Source organism: Lichenostomus cassidix, chromosome 19 (assembly GCF_008360975.1).
Source record: "Lichenostomus cassidix isolate B80296 chromosome 19, HeHo_3.0, whole genome shotgun sequence".
Taxonomy (NCBI): Eukaryota; Metazoa; Chordata; class Aves; order Passeriformes; family Meliphagidae; genus Lichenostomus; species Lichenostomus cassidix.
In genome coordinates, this window is record NC_139499.1 from 8,426,523 (window position 1) to 8,441,061 (window position 14,539).

At 41.7% G+C, this 14,539-nt stretch overlaps 1 protein-coding gene across 1 annotated transcript in view; it reads left to right on the forward strand.

Annotated features, from left to right (window-relative positions):
* Positions 1–14,539, forward strand: part of MED13 (mediator complex subunit 13) — a 49,762-nt gene that overhangs the window by 20,296 nt on the left and 14,927 nt on the right. Inside the window, exons 4-12 of the mRNA XM_085078476.1 lie at positions 3,380–3,525; positions 4,508–4,705; positions 5,575–5,769; positions 6,419–6,581; positions 6,886–6,996; positions 8,923–9,606; positions 12,078–12,294; positions 13,109–13,193; positions 13,509–13,630. Of these exons, the coding sequence (XP_084934602.1) occupies positions 3,380–3,525; positions 4,508–4,705; positions 5,575–5,769; positions 6,419–6,581; positions 6,886–6,996; positions 8,923–9,606; positions 12,078–12,294; positions 13,109–13,193; positions 13,509–13,630 (1,921 nt within the window). The remainder of the gene's footprint in view (positions 1–3,379; positions 3,526–4,507; positions 4,706–5,574; positions 5,770–6,418; positions 6,582–6,885; positions 6,997–8,922; positions 9,607–12,077; positions 12,295–13,108; positions 13,194–13,508; positions 13,631–14,539) is intronic.

Genomic DNA, 14,539 nt, shown 5'->3' on the forward strand with positions numbered 1-14,539 from the left:
AAGGAATGTCTCTTTCTTTTTTAATTTTTTATTTGTTTTTAAAGTTGCTTTCAGGACTGGACCTCAATCTATCTGAATTCTGGTGTGTTCAGATCAAAAGTCATAAAGAATGCTTGTTCTTCATATTATCTGTTTTCAGAGATCAGTTGGAAACTGGATTATTGATACCTAAGTTCTGTGATCAGGACTTTATTGAAATTAATTAGAAATATTAATGGTGCAATTTCATGTTCAGGATCAGACAAGAAAAAGAGGTTTTTTGAGAATTTGGATTTTGTTTTCAGAATTTTCTGAATAAAAATAAATGCAACAATACATGCTGGTAGTGATAAAAGTACAAAAAAAAGGAGAGTTATCAATGCTGAATTTATCATCAGCTATTTTTTTCCATATCTGACCTTAAAGGACATCACTGATTCTCTCTTCAGGCAGAATAAAATTTCAAAGTGTTGAGGTGTAGAGATTTTTTTAAAAAATATTTCAGTCGAGAGATGCTCTGCACAAATTACCAGTGATCTTCTGAGCTACCTAAAATAGTCTGCAAATAAAAATAGGATGAACTCTCCGTTAGCAGGCAGGAAACCACCAGCCTGATTCTGTTACTGTGTCCTTGACTGAATTGTAAAGATAATTTGCCTATTTACCCCAAAGCCATAAGTGGTAGATTTTTTTGCTTGATTAGGATTTTTGCCTGTGAGGTGAGTTGTTGAGCAGATTAGAGAAGGATTTAGAGAAATTGTGGAAATATATATATATGTATTCACCTTTAAAAAAAATAGATTATGGTAAGGTTTGGAATATTCCTCCTAAGCTGAGGTCGAGACAGCCAGGCTGTAGGAATCTAAAGAACTTGAGAATGTTCAAATGTATTAATTAAAAAAATAATAATAAAAAGCATGCATGTTTCTAGAGTTTCTTGCAAAGTCCATAAAATAATGTCTGTGGGGCATCCAGTGCTGTAGAGCTCTGGTTCTCTATGTTCCTTCCTCCTTTTCTCCACTCCCTGCAAAGAGCTTCACTGTGGTTTTGAATTCTTTTTGTTTTCATTAGGATTCATCATTTGTATTCCTTGTGATTATTTCCACATGCATTGATATTTCTGAATCTTCTGTAACCTAGCAGAAATTAAATGTGAAGAACCAGTTTTTGAGCACAACTGGCTCAGAGGAAAAACTGTATTTGGGTACATGAAGTGTTAGTTTTGCCTATCAGGTTTACCTTTAAAGAAAACTTCAGCTTTCAGGAGATACTTTGTGTTCCAGGGGGGATCTCTTTCCCTTCTGAATTTCAGGACTGCCTGGTTTTACTGTGTAGTGTGTATTTCCCAGGTTTTACTGTGTATTTCTCAGTGCAACATATTATCCTGCTGGCCATCAAGTGACTTTGCTGCCCCTCTGAAAGGAAACCCCACGGCGCTGTGCATTATTCTGCTGTTTAAGGTTAAATTTATAACCAGATTAGTGGAAATTGGATGATGTTTGGGTTTTCCAGGAGGAATTGGAGCAGTGGGTCTTCTCTCCATGCCATGGAGCTGGGGAACAATGGCAGCACTGGGTGCTCCCTCACTGGATTATTTTATTGGAAACTCCTTCCCTGCTGAGTTGGGGGAGAAAAGATCTGATTTGGGTTTGGTTTTTTTTTTTTGTTTGTGTTTTTTGGATTTGGCTTTTGTGTGGTGACCTTGAGTTTTCCTTGCTCCTCCTTAGGACTGGTTTTGCAGTGTGATGAATTGAAATGCTTCTGTTATCATGCTGATGCCTCTCTTTGTCTTGGTTTATCTGAATTCCATCAGATTATGCTGTGATTGTCTGCCCTTCATCTGGGCAACAATGGGGTGTTTACAAGAGGTGAAGCTTAATTGCATTTAAAGAGTGTATATAGGGAATATGTGCTTTTATTTTTAAATTTTATCTTGCCGATACCAAGATTCTGAATTGTCTGTCACTGCCAGCTCCTTCGCCTTAAAACATCCAATATGGTTTGGAAAATAAAATTCAGTTCGAAAATCAGTCTTCCACTATTTGCATAAGGATTAAAGTTTAATCAGATTTCCATACAGGAATTTAGTGGTGTGTCCTGGCCACATGACTTCAACCTGAAATCATCATCAAGATGTTCAGCTCCATCCTCACTGCCTTTTGGAAAAGAACTTTCCTGGGATTCCTGTGCAGTGTGGTATTTCAGCTGTTGATAATTCAGTTGATAATTCACTCATCCTGTCTTTTTTCATTCCTAAAACACAATTAAACCTGAATAGCAGATGAGCAAAGCTGGAGAGCTGTTCTCCCTCAGAGCTCCTCAGTGAGGTCACTGCTGTCCTGTTTTGAGGTGCTGGAATAAAAATGTGCTGGAATGAAAATGTGCTGGAATAAAAATGTGCTGTTCTTCCAGTCCTCCATGAGCAGGCTGTGGGTTCTCCCATCCTTTTCAGATGGTTTTGGTTTTTAATTTTAAATCTGCTGGAGGGCAGAGCTGTGTTTGTGTAACAACAACAGGGAGCAGAGCCCCAAAAATTGGGAATTTTCTGCAGTGTGGTCTTGGGGAGTAGAAGGTTACATATAGTTGCTCACTAATAACTGCACAGCACTGGGAAGCAGCATTTAAATCAGAGTTGGAGGAAGGAGAAATGTTTATTCCTGGGGAGTTTATTGCTGTTCAAACCTGTTGTTTTTTTGTTTTTTTTTCCTAAAGCTCTGGACCATGAGAGATGCTGTCAGTGAAGCATCTGCTATTAAACATTGACACTTGCCTTAATGACTTTAATTAACAATGTCTTGAGCCTTGGTGTTTTTAATTGATTGTATCTTCCCTTTTGTGTGTAGGTATGGGATTTCATTTTTAGTTACTTGATTGGCTTCAAGAACATGAAGATAAGGTTTAATTTAAATAACAAAACAAAACCACTTCTCCAAGCTGTTGCCATTCTTCTTGCTTTTAAATAAGTGACTTGTTGGCTGATATTAAATTCTGTTTAATGGATCTGTGACAGGAGAACCTGGATATGACCTCATTAAAAATAAAATACGTTCAGAAATATTTCTAGAGATTTTAAATAAAGGTACAAGGCATAAGTATTAAGTTACAAGGTTTTGTCTTGTAAAAAATGGTGTTTTAAATTTCCACAAGACAGCAAAGTATGAAGTGTCAGTCTGAAGAAATTGCAAACTTAGTGTCTGTTTTCTAACTGATTTTTCTTTAGGAATGCCTTGTAAAGGGAACTCATATTTAGCATTTTTCTTGCTATTCAGATGGAAAGGTATTTCGATTACTTCCACAGATGAATATACTGCGAGGAAATGCCTTCAAACCACTGAAAAAGACATCAATTTATTTAAAATTCCATACTTCAGCCTTTTTTTTTCTCCTGTTGCCTTTGCAGTGAGCACCTGTCCTGCTCCTTCACCTTCTTCCTGCACGGGGACAGCAATGTGTGCACCAGTGTGGAGATCAGCCAGCACCAGCCTGTGTACCTGCTCAGCGAGGAGCACCTCACCCTGGCCCAGCAGTCCAACAGCCCCTTCCAAGGTGGGATTTCCACGTGGATTCATCCTCTGGGGTGGGCTGGCAGTGGGAGCAGAGCTGTTCAGCTGTCCCCAGCTGTCCCCTGTCCTCACACACTCAGGGTGCTGTGTCACCCTTCTGCAGGTGGAGCATTTGCATATTCACCTCTTGGCATGGAATTGAATAATTTGCCCTCATGACACAATTTCCCACTACTGCCCTGTTGGTGACTTCAATATTTTGCTGTTTCAACCTTTTAACCTCATACCTTCACCAACCTCCCTTCCAGAAATCCTTTTCTGACCCAAAGTATTTAACCTATTCCCACCCCTTCCCCTTTTCATTTGGCTTTTCCATGCCTGTAAACCCCTGTGGTTCCCCCAGCAGATGCAGGTTTTGCCCTGGAAGACAGAGGAGTGCTGGGGCCTGACTCTGCTCAGTGGGGCTGTGTGATCCCTGCCTGTGTCACACACTTGTGCTGCTGCACAAATCACCTCTCCTGCATGACCACACACCTTTAGTAATGCTCAGTGGCCAAACTTGCTTTTTTTTCTTGAATGCAACCTAACAGCAGCTGTGCTTCCCTACTATGGGCAAGACTAAACATGAAACAGAAGATTCCTTGTGTATTCTCTGTTGTTGTAACAAGCTGAATGAAAGGATGAGGAAACACCTTCACTCTGCCAGGATTTGGAAGTGTTTCTTTATCCCACCTGTATCTGAGACTCCTTGCAAGCCAAGAGGAAAAGTTGCCTGTTGCTTGTTTGAATTGATAAGTTTGCAGTTGTTACTGTGGTACCTCAATTCTCACAGTACAGATGAAATTTAACAATGTGAACACATTGCCAAAATCTCATGTAGTGTAAATCATGATTAGGCTGCATTTTGATTTACCAATGGTAAGTTGTTTATTTGGTGTGGCTGAAATAACAGTGCTGCTGTTGTAGAGGGGAGGAGGGAATTTGGGGTGGATATAATCCCCAATGGATTTTTATTTCTGTTTCAGTTATCCTGAGTCCCTTTGGGTTGAATGGCACACTCACAGGGCAGTCCTTCAAGCTTTCTGATTCATCCACTAAAAAGCTGATTGGGGAATGGAAGCAATTCTATCCCGTCACGTCCAACTTGAAGGAGGGATCTGAGGAAAAACAAGAAGAAATGGATTGGGAGGATGATTCTTTAGCTGCTGTTGAAGTCCTTGTTGGTGAGTCTGATTGCCTTTTAATTACTGAAATAAACTGGCTGAGTAAGTCTGCAAAATTCTGAATGCAGAAGTGACCCCATTTTGTTCCTTTTTCAACAATGGTTGTTGGGTTTTGTTTTCCTGTTTGATGCTCAGGACTATCTACGATGAGCTGCTGCTCAAAGTGGATTTTGCAGACCCATTAGCAGGAGGTCTTTTTCTTATGTGTCCTGAGAGGCAAGATTTAAAAAAAATAAATAATTAAGGGAATAAAAAAAAACCCTGGATGATCACTGTTGACATCTGAGTGGCATCAAAAGCAAGTTGTGCTGTTTCAGAGTCCCTGCAAATTCAAACAGAGCAAGCTTGCCTTTTAGGGATATCTTCAAAACCACAATCCTGGAGAACTTGATGTACTCAGGCACTGCCTTTATCTGCTGTTTTCCCTAAAATCCCAACCCCTGGATGCAGCAGTTTGTTCTGCTGTGGGTTGGTGACCTTTGATTTGCCAGCTAATGCAATCAATTCTCTGTGAGGAGCTTGTGGTGCACTGATGGCTGGAGACCCTCGTGCTGATGGGGATGTTGGCAGTGTTACATGGTACTAAAAAGTGCTTTTTCAGCCTTTATAAGATAAAATGATAAAAGCAGGTGGCAGCCTGTGGATGTCTCTGCCTGTGTATACAAAGCTCTTTTTATTCATTCACCCAAATCTTCTCTATAAAGCAAATCAGGTAATGCTGAAGGTGACAACAGAGGGTTTTTGTCCAAGGAGATGCTTCAGTAGCTAGAAAGGGCTCTGTAAGCTCAGGAATGGCTGCTGAAATGACCCATTTGATAAATCTGAATGCAAGCTTTGGTGACTAACTGGGGAATGTCCTCTCCTGGCAGCTGGTGTGAGGATGGTGTACCCGGCGTGCTTCGTGCTGGTCCCTCAGACAGACATCCCTGCTCCCAGCTCCGTGGGAGCTCCCCACTGCTCCACTGCCTGCCTGGGGGTCCACCAAGTGCCTGCTTCCACCAGAGACCCTGCCATGTCCTCCGTCACCCTGACGCCACCCACGTCCCCAGAGGAAGTTCAAACAGGTGGGAAGGAATTGCTTTCTGCTCGTTTCATGGCTTCTCCTTCAAAGCCAGCAGTGTTTGGAGGGGATTCAGGTGGTTTTTGTGTGCCTGGCTGTGTTCTGACAGCTCCATGAAGCTCGTTGTGCCCTCAGTCATCAGTGGAAGGTGATGTTTTCTCACAGTCCAGGCAGATTGGCTGTGTTGTGTTTCCAGTAAGGCTGAGTGCCCTCTGCCCTGGGTGTGGGCAGTGGTTATGGGGAGCTGATTTAGGTCACAGCAGGCAGGACTCACACATCATTTCAGGTGACTTACGTAAGTTTCATGGTGCAGAAGAGGTTTAGTTTCTTTTTTCCTTCCATGGTCTTCTGTTACCTAAGCTTGACCCTTTTTTAAATAATAATATTGGCTTTGCTGAAGTTGTTTTCTATTTCATCACAGATAAAGAATAGTCAATCCACTTACAACATAAATATATATGGTGCCTTTTATTTTCTGCTATGAGAAGGAACCATGTTATAACAATCTGCTACTATTCCTAATTTTTCTGTATGTTTTTATTTCCTAACACTGAGTCAAGAAGATACTTTTCTTCTTACCATGCTCCTGTGGTGATTGCAATGATAGACATTGTTTCACTCCTAAATCTGTTTCCTCTGGTGCTGCTTTTCAGTTGATGCTCAGTCTGCCCAGAAATGGGTGAAGTTTTCCTCAGTTTCAGACGGATTTATCTCAGACAGTACCAGCCATCACGGTGGCAAAATCCCCCGAAAACTGGCCAACCAAGTGGTGGACAGAGTCTGGCAAGAGTGCAACATGAACAGAGCACAGAACAAGTATGTACTCCTCCTCCAGAAATACCAATATTTTATGTGTTCCTTGTAGCAATTAATTCCATTAAAGGTGCTGTGACTGCTGGTGAAAAGTGCTTTACTCTTCTAATAAACCATTTTAAAGAAGTTCATTTCCTCCTAACTCTTTAGAAACCATTTACTTAGTTCTCAGTTCAATATGTCAGGAAAAGGCTACTTATCATTCCTTTGCTGAATCCCATGTCACAAAACTGCTCTTGAGCTTTGCCAGAAGATAAGAGAAGAACATATGTCGCTCCCAAATAACTCTCCTGGTATTGAATCCTAGGAGGAAGTATTCTGCTACATCAAATGGCTTGTGTGAGGAGGAGACAGCTGACAAGGTGGCATCCTGGGATTTTGTTGAAGCCACGCAGAGGACAAATTGCAATTGTTCAAGGTACAGCACTTGGCAAAGGCACAGCCCAGCGCTGTTTGCTGGGACTGAAGTGCTCAGGAGAGGCTCCTGATCACCCCTGCAGGAGTAATTAAGCAGGAGCTGCTTGTAGGAAAGCTGTAAGAAAATTTGTATCTCCTCTCCTAAATGTCATTGGAGGTCTTGAAAGTCTGCCTGAGAAGTTAATGCAGAGGTTGGAGTGGAGTGAATCAGCTGAAGGGTCCTGCTGCTGGTGCAGAGGCAATTCCTGACTCCTGGGCTGGAATTCCATAGGGATATGGGCAGATTTCTGCAATGGGGTGGGAATGACAATTTATTTAGGATTTAAGCACCTCTTCTAGAGGGCTGTGGCATTAGCCTTGGAGGAGAAAGCTGTTAATCATGAGTGAGGCTGTTGTGTTTTGAATAAAAAACCCGAAGCTGCAGTTTGGGAAGTGTGGCATTCCATGGGTGGCTGTGTAGAAAACTGCTTGTCTGGGAGAGGATGCCACTGTGTGTTTTTTATATTAACTGGGGGAGAAAGGGATCAAAACAAAGGGCAAAAGCCTGGAGTTAAATATAAATATAATACAGCCTGGTTTTGAGGCTGCAATGCCACAGACTGTTAATACAGGTGTTTAAAATAAATGGAAACATTAATTTCAGTGAATTCCTAATTTTTGTAGTTATGGGAGAATATGAATCTTTAGGTGACTGAAGTGTTGCAAAAGGTTTAAACACTTTCTCTGGTTTAAATGTTACACTGATTACCTTGCAGTGAATATTGGTATCTTAGAAAAAAAAAAGAATGTCTGGAGGATGTAGCATTTTGAGAGAAATGCATTTTTTTAACTCCCTTATTGAAATGGCTGGTTAAAGTTCTGTGGGAATACTTGTGTCCTGAGAAGAGCTGGGATGTGGAGGAGGATTAAATATTCTTTTCAAGGAGAATTTAGCTATGATAGCACTAGTTAAGAGAAAACCAATCAATTAACTGTGTGAGGTGTGTATTAGAAATAGGCAATTGCCTAAAGAGAAATTGCAAAGACCTAAACCCCCTTATTATTCCATGTGTTTTGAATTCTAAGTGGAGAAAAACATGTGGATGTGTGTGAGAGTTTAGAGTAAAAATAGATTTTGATACCTCTTACCTTTTATCCCTGCCTAATCCTGTTTTTTCAATACAAGTGCTTCTTAACTTTGCTAATGGAGGAGTGGCAAAGAATTCCCAGGCACTGAGATTTAAACATAAACATTTCATTCTACACTTCAGGATTTCATGTGCCTCATTCTGTCAGACAATCCTGAAAGTTGGCTTCTTGAACTTCCAGATGAAATGTTTAAGCTCAAGTGCATTTACACTGAAAAAACCCAACTGTATTAATGCAGTTGAGACACTGAGTTTTTCTTTTTCCCACACTTGCTAAATTTGTAGGTGAGCCTTGAACAAAAGCCTTGAAATAGCTATTGTAGGACTGATCTTCTTGGATCTTGATGTTAATTTTTGAGTCCTTAACCCACTGAGGCTTGGGCAGCTCTGTTGGTTGCTATCAGTGTTTGAATTCCAGAAGCCATTCACTAATTTTTACGTTGCTCTGATTCATCAGTGCTGGCACAAGCTAAAAGTGACGAGGTATTCATGTGACAATCTATTTCTGCTGAAGCAGTTATAAAATACTGTCTTAATTCCGAGGGTTATTTGTGTGTTTGGCTCGGAGGACAGAGGTAACAAGTTTTAAAATGGTATTCTAGAATCTTACAAGGCTACTCCAGCCACTGCAATTCTGGTCAGAAAGAAGAGGCAGCTTCACTTCAGAACGGTTTCAGTCGCAGACGTCTCTAATGGGCTGTTTAATGGCCTAGAAGCAGCTTCTTATCTTGTGAAAAAGAACACCATAGACATATTTGAGAGATTAATGTGGAGTCTTTTCCCCTGTATTAATTCTGCAGGCACAAAAATCTCAAACCAAGAAATTCAGGTCAACAGGGCCAGGCCCCACCTGTGGGCCCCCAGCAGCCGGCGGCTCCGAAGCACAAGACAAATGAGAAGCAAGACAAAGGGGATAAGCCACAGAAACGCCCTTTGACTCCTTTTCATCATCGTGTATCTATCAGTGATGATGTTGCCATGGAGGCAGATTCAGCGAGTCAGAGGCTGGTGATGACTGCACCAGACAGCCAAGTGAGGTTTGCCAATATCCGAACGAACGATGTAGCCAAGGCTCCCCAGCTGCACGGCGCGGAGCTGCCCAGCTCGCCGCAGCCGCCGCCGCTCAGCCCTCACCCCTGCGATGGCACCGATGAAGGGGTGCCCAAAGCCCCCTCCACCCCCCAGAGTCAGCATTTCTACCAGATGCCAACGCCAGACCCCCTGGTCCCCACGAAAAGCATGGAAGACAGGCTGGATGGTTTGTCCCAGCCTTTCCCGGCCGCCTTCCCCGAGGTTATAGAGCCCACCGTGTACGTCGGCACCGCCGTGAATTTGGAGGAGGATGAAGCTGACACCACTTGGAAGTATTATAAAGTTCCAAAGAAAAAGGATGTGGAGTTCTTACCGCCCCAGCTTCCAAATGATAAGTTGAGAGATGATCCAGTAATACCTGCTGGACAGGAAAATGTAACATCAGTTACAGAGTAAGTAGTGCTTGGTACTGCAGTAACAACACAAGAAATGAGGGAGCTGAAGGGCCAAAAGCAGGAGTTTCTGAGTGCAAGGAGCAGTGCTGAGGGTGTGGGCACAGCTCTGGGGATGAGAAGTTAATCCTTGTGAAACGTGAGCACAAAACACAGATCTGCAGCAAGACTTCCCAGCTTTTTCTCATTTTAACTCTGATTTAGCTGATAGCAATGACATTAATTTTTAATGCTATAAAATTAATCTGTAGCCAATTGATGCCTGTTTGGGATTTAACTCCCTTCCTTCCCCCCAAAAAAAAATAGAAATAACTTTTTCACTTTGGTGTTTGCTTTCTTCATTATTTGAAGAAAATGTGGATGGTCTGAGCTGCAGAGATCCTGTTGAAGCTTTTTCTCTCATTTCTGCTCTTGTCTTCACTCAGAAGAGCTGGTGTTACAAGCACCAGCTTGTAAAACATTCTGCTCTGCTGCATGTTTCCATTGGGATAAAGGAACTGTCTACTTTGGATATTGTTTTAAGTTTTAATAAATTCTGGAGCTTAGGGGCACTGGAGGAAATAAAACACTGCTGGTTTTAGTGCTAAAACTCAGGTTTAAGCTCTGTTTTACTGCAGAATGAGTCAAGAAGAATTTGCTTTACCAGCTAGAGCGAAAACAAACTCCACAAAATAAATCCTCACCACCAAAATCCCCAAACCATCAGAACAAAAACCTGAACCAGAGCCCCTTGGGCTGCTGGGCTGTGTCCCTGTGCTGCTGGAGTGAGTAGGAAATTGCTGCTGTCATCCCTCTTTCACAACACTTCCCCGTGAGGACACAGTGCTGGAAAAGGATGGCAGTGGGAAGCAACAGGTGCTGACAGGGCTGTTAATAGCAGCCAGAGCTTAACAGGATTGGGATGTGGATGCAGAGGTGACAAACTTGGGCTCAGGGCTGTGATCGAGGAATTAGGAAGTGCACCCAGAGCTGCTTCTATCTGTGCAATTCTGTTGGTTGTTTTTGCTCCAAATTTTCTTTTTCATGTTCAGGTGAAAGGAGATTGTTACTATGATCAATATGAAATTACTGAGAGCTTTGGGTTTTATTTTAATTTGTGGTGGATGAGCAGCAACTCACAAAACAGAAGCTTGGAGTTGGTTTTTGTCCTGTTGCTGGCAGTGGGAAGCCACTGGTGGCAGCACTGGAATGGCTGAGTAGGAAAGCTGGGAGGAGTAAATGTGTTGTAGCTGGTGGTGTGCTTACACACAGTTCCTAATCTTGTGGTCAGTGTTTAAGAGATTCTTTCAAGATGTGCATTTATGGAATTTTTTTTCTTTGCTTTGAATGCATTTCAGCCAGGCAGATAGAGAAAGATGTTTCCTTTTTTCTCTTCAAGACATGGTCTTTCCAAGTTTGATTTGACAACTTATTGAACACAGTTTTTTCCCTCCAGAATAATTGGCTGTTAACTTCTCTTCCTCTGTACTGGTCAAAATCACAGCAAAGGCATTTAATTCTTTGTTCCTAGAAAGTAGTTTCCATACCTTTTTTTTTCTTTTTTTTCTTTTCTGATGGCAATTTTTGCAGGATTTAGAAAACTGGTTTATTGAGCATGGAAGACCAGCATGGATTGATTTGGCACTGGGAGGTGTTTTTTGGGAAAGCTTTTTCTAGGAAGGGTCTTTGCCAAAGTCAAACTGTTTCCATAGTTGAGAGGGATGTGCAGAAACTACTCAACTTCTCTGAGGAGCTCCTTCCTCATGTGGTGCCTTTTGTATGTTGGGATACAGAAAATAAAGTTGGTTGAGGTGCAGATCTACAGCTCATAATCAGAACAGTTTGCCAATATATTTTATTTCCTGGTGCAATGCTACAGTTGTGAAACCAATATTCCTGAGAGAAAACATTAATTTCTGTGTACTTACCAGCTCCAATTTTGGCTCAGAATGTTAACAAAAGAAAAATGCTGATAGAGGCAAATGTGGTTTTATTTTTCTCATTAGTAAATTAGTTACTGGTGTGCTGCAAGCTTCATTTGTATTGATCTAAGTGATATAAATGGCTCCTGAACACAGTGGCATTTGTGTGCTTTACTTGTGATTATTGCTTGGGCTTTTTTTGGGAATGCAGTGAGTAATTCTTTAGCCTGGTGAGTTTCTTTTAGTGGATGTGGAGAGTTGAATCCATTTGTGCCTTATAATAAATGACAGCCATGACCTGGGATAAATTACTAATCTTTATGTGAATTGACAGTGCTTGAGGAGAGAGGGGCAGGATGAATCACAGGGCTGGATCTGATGTGTGGAAGGAGGTGATATGAAATGAGTAATGATTCAATCTTCATCCCCAAAAGTTTTCTGAAGCTGGGGTGTGAAGGAAGGAAGTGGGAAGATGAGGTTGTTCTTGTAAAGGCTGTGTGATAGCAGAAAGAATTCCACATGATAAATGCTAAATAATGATTTTGTGATTTTTATTTTTCTTCTGTTCAGATTAATGGTGCAATGTAGGAAACCTTTGAAGGTTTCAGATGAACTGGTGCAACAGTATCAGAGTAAAAACCAATATTTAACAGCTGTAGCAACGGAAGCTGACCAGGAACCTGAAATTGATCCTTATGCCTTTGTGGATGGAGATGTGGAATTCCTATTTCCTGACAGTAAAAAGGACAGGCAGAACACTGAGAGGGAAGTGGGGAAGAAACACAAGGTGAGTAAAGGAGTGAGGATTCAAATCAGTGACGAGATTAAAACAAATTGCTTTAGGCACCAGATAGAATTTAAATCCTTCTCTATGTATTTAGAATTAAATTAAAAAACAGATTATGTTCTAGCAGAAATGATCAACGAAATTAAGCAGCATGTCTCTAAGAGCACCTAATTTTTTTTTTGACACTGGTGGTGCCATTGCATCAGGGTTTATGTAGAGAAAGCTGCTGGATCACACCAAAATTCAGTCTGGCTCAGTGGCTTCCCTGTGGAAATAGGTGCTGGCAGGTGCCTGGGGAGAGAGGCAGAACAAGGCAAGTGCTTTGTTCATGAGTGGAAAGGTCTAGGGGTAGGTGAGGTGAGCTCTGACTCCTTCCCTTCACAGTGAATTGCAATTTTAATTCCTTTTTTTGTGCTTTAGTGCAGCTACATGAGACTTGTACTTAAAGCAAAAGGGCGCCTACAGCAAAGGAGAAAATACAACTACACTGGGGGCTTGTCTGTGGAATAAATTTGATTATTAGGATTGTGTGTGGATGCACTCCATTCTGTAACTGGTGCAGTTAATGAGTTGCATTTGATATTAAGTGGTTTTCCTTAAGGTGTTGGAGAAAGAATCCACAACTTGCTTTGTAAATTTATCCCCAACAAATATATCCCCAAGCTCTACTCTCCCTGAGCCAGCAGCCCCCAGCCTGAGCTCACAGAGTAATGAGAACCTGATACTTCTCCAGGTACAGAATTCCCCCAGGGACATCAAATACCTCCCACCCCACCCATTAATTGAAGCAAACTTTTCTCTCCTTTTTTAATAGGCTGAGGATGGGACATCCAGTGTTACAGTTTTATCCCATGAAGGAGAGGATGCAATGTCTCTGTTTAGTCCTTCTGTCAAGCAAGGTAAAGAGGCTTTTTTCCCTCTCTATTTTAATTGTGTTATATTAATGATGTCTTGAGTAGTCAATAAGTTCTAATAAGGCTGCTAAGTTTTGTGGTTTATGGTTTGCATTTCCCTTCAGTCTCCTTGAAACACTTCTTCATTGCACCTTGCAAACAAATGTTGGCTGTGAAATCCCAATGCTCTAAAACCAAAGTTCTCTCACCTCTGTGTAAGATGGATGAGGTTTCCCTTTCCCCCAGTTGTGGAAAGAGCTCTTTAATGCAGTTTTTGCTGAAGCTGCAGTGCCAATGTGTGCTGTTTGTCCCTCTGCACAGATGCCCAACGTTTGGCTGCCCACGCCCGCACTGCCTCGACCAGCCTGTTCCACGAGACAGACCTGGTGGTGTCCTACACCGACCTGGACAATCTCTTCAATTCTGATGAAGATGAACTCACAGTAAGTGATGTGCAAAAAGTCCTAGCAGATGCCAGCCAAAAACCAGCAAGGAACAGCTCCTGTCTGTTTGTGGTTTGGGGTTTGATTATTTTTTTTTTTCTGGTATTTGTAGCAGAGGTTGCAAAACACACACAAACAAGTGCTGTGGCCCCTCGGTGGCAAACGGACTGTTCTGCTTGACTCATGCAGGCAGATTTTTGATGCAAACAACCTTTTGATCTTACTTCCTTACAATCCCCACAGAATGTGCTGCTTGAACGTACCTTTAGTTAGAGTTGTACAGATTCAGCAGGTCCTAGTGTGCTCTTTTCCTGTGGTTCATCAGTGTTGAAACAAAACAGCAACTTCTGAAAGAGAAAAGGCATTTAGACGTTGGACATTCTGCCAAAGAAGCTGCTTCTCTGCAGCAGCTATTATCTTGGAACAGTTTCTCTTGCAGTCTCTGATGGCTCTGAATCCATTATCTTTCTAGTTTCTATTTCAATACTGTTTGTAATCAGTTGTCTTTCCTCAACTGTGCTTTGCTCCATGCTTAATCCTAAATCCCCTTACCCAGACAAAATGCTCATCAACTTTAATGGGAGCTGTAGCTGAGTAAGGGCTGAAGGATCTTAACAGCCATCAAAGGTCATCAGTATGTAAAGGAAGTGTGTTTGCTTTTAAACATGAACATTTGCATTCTGTAGACATCTGAACTGGTTAAATATGGTAAAATATCTCTTATTCTTTTACTTTTGACTGTTTTTCTTCCCTGTATCTCTTGTTCCAGGATTAGTGTTTGTCTTTTCTGTTCTTGTGGTAACACCAGTGATGTTAATGTGGCTCTGGGAGTGTTATGGTCTGTTCTGGTAGACTGTGGGCAACCCTAATTTAGCTTCTTTTACTGTCTGCTAACAGGCTGAGGGTTAT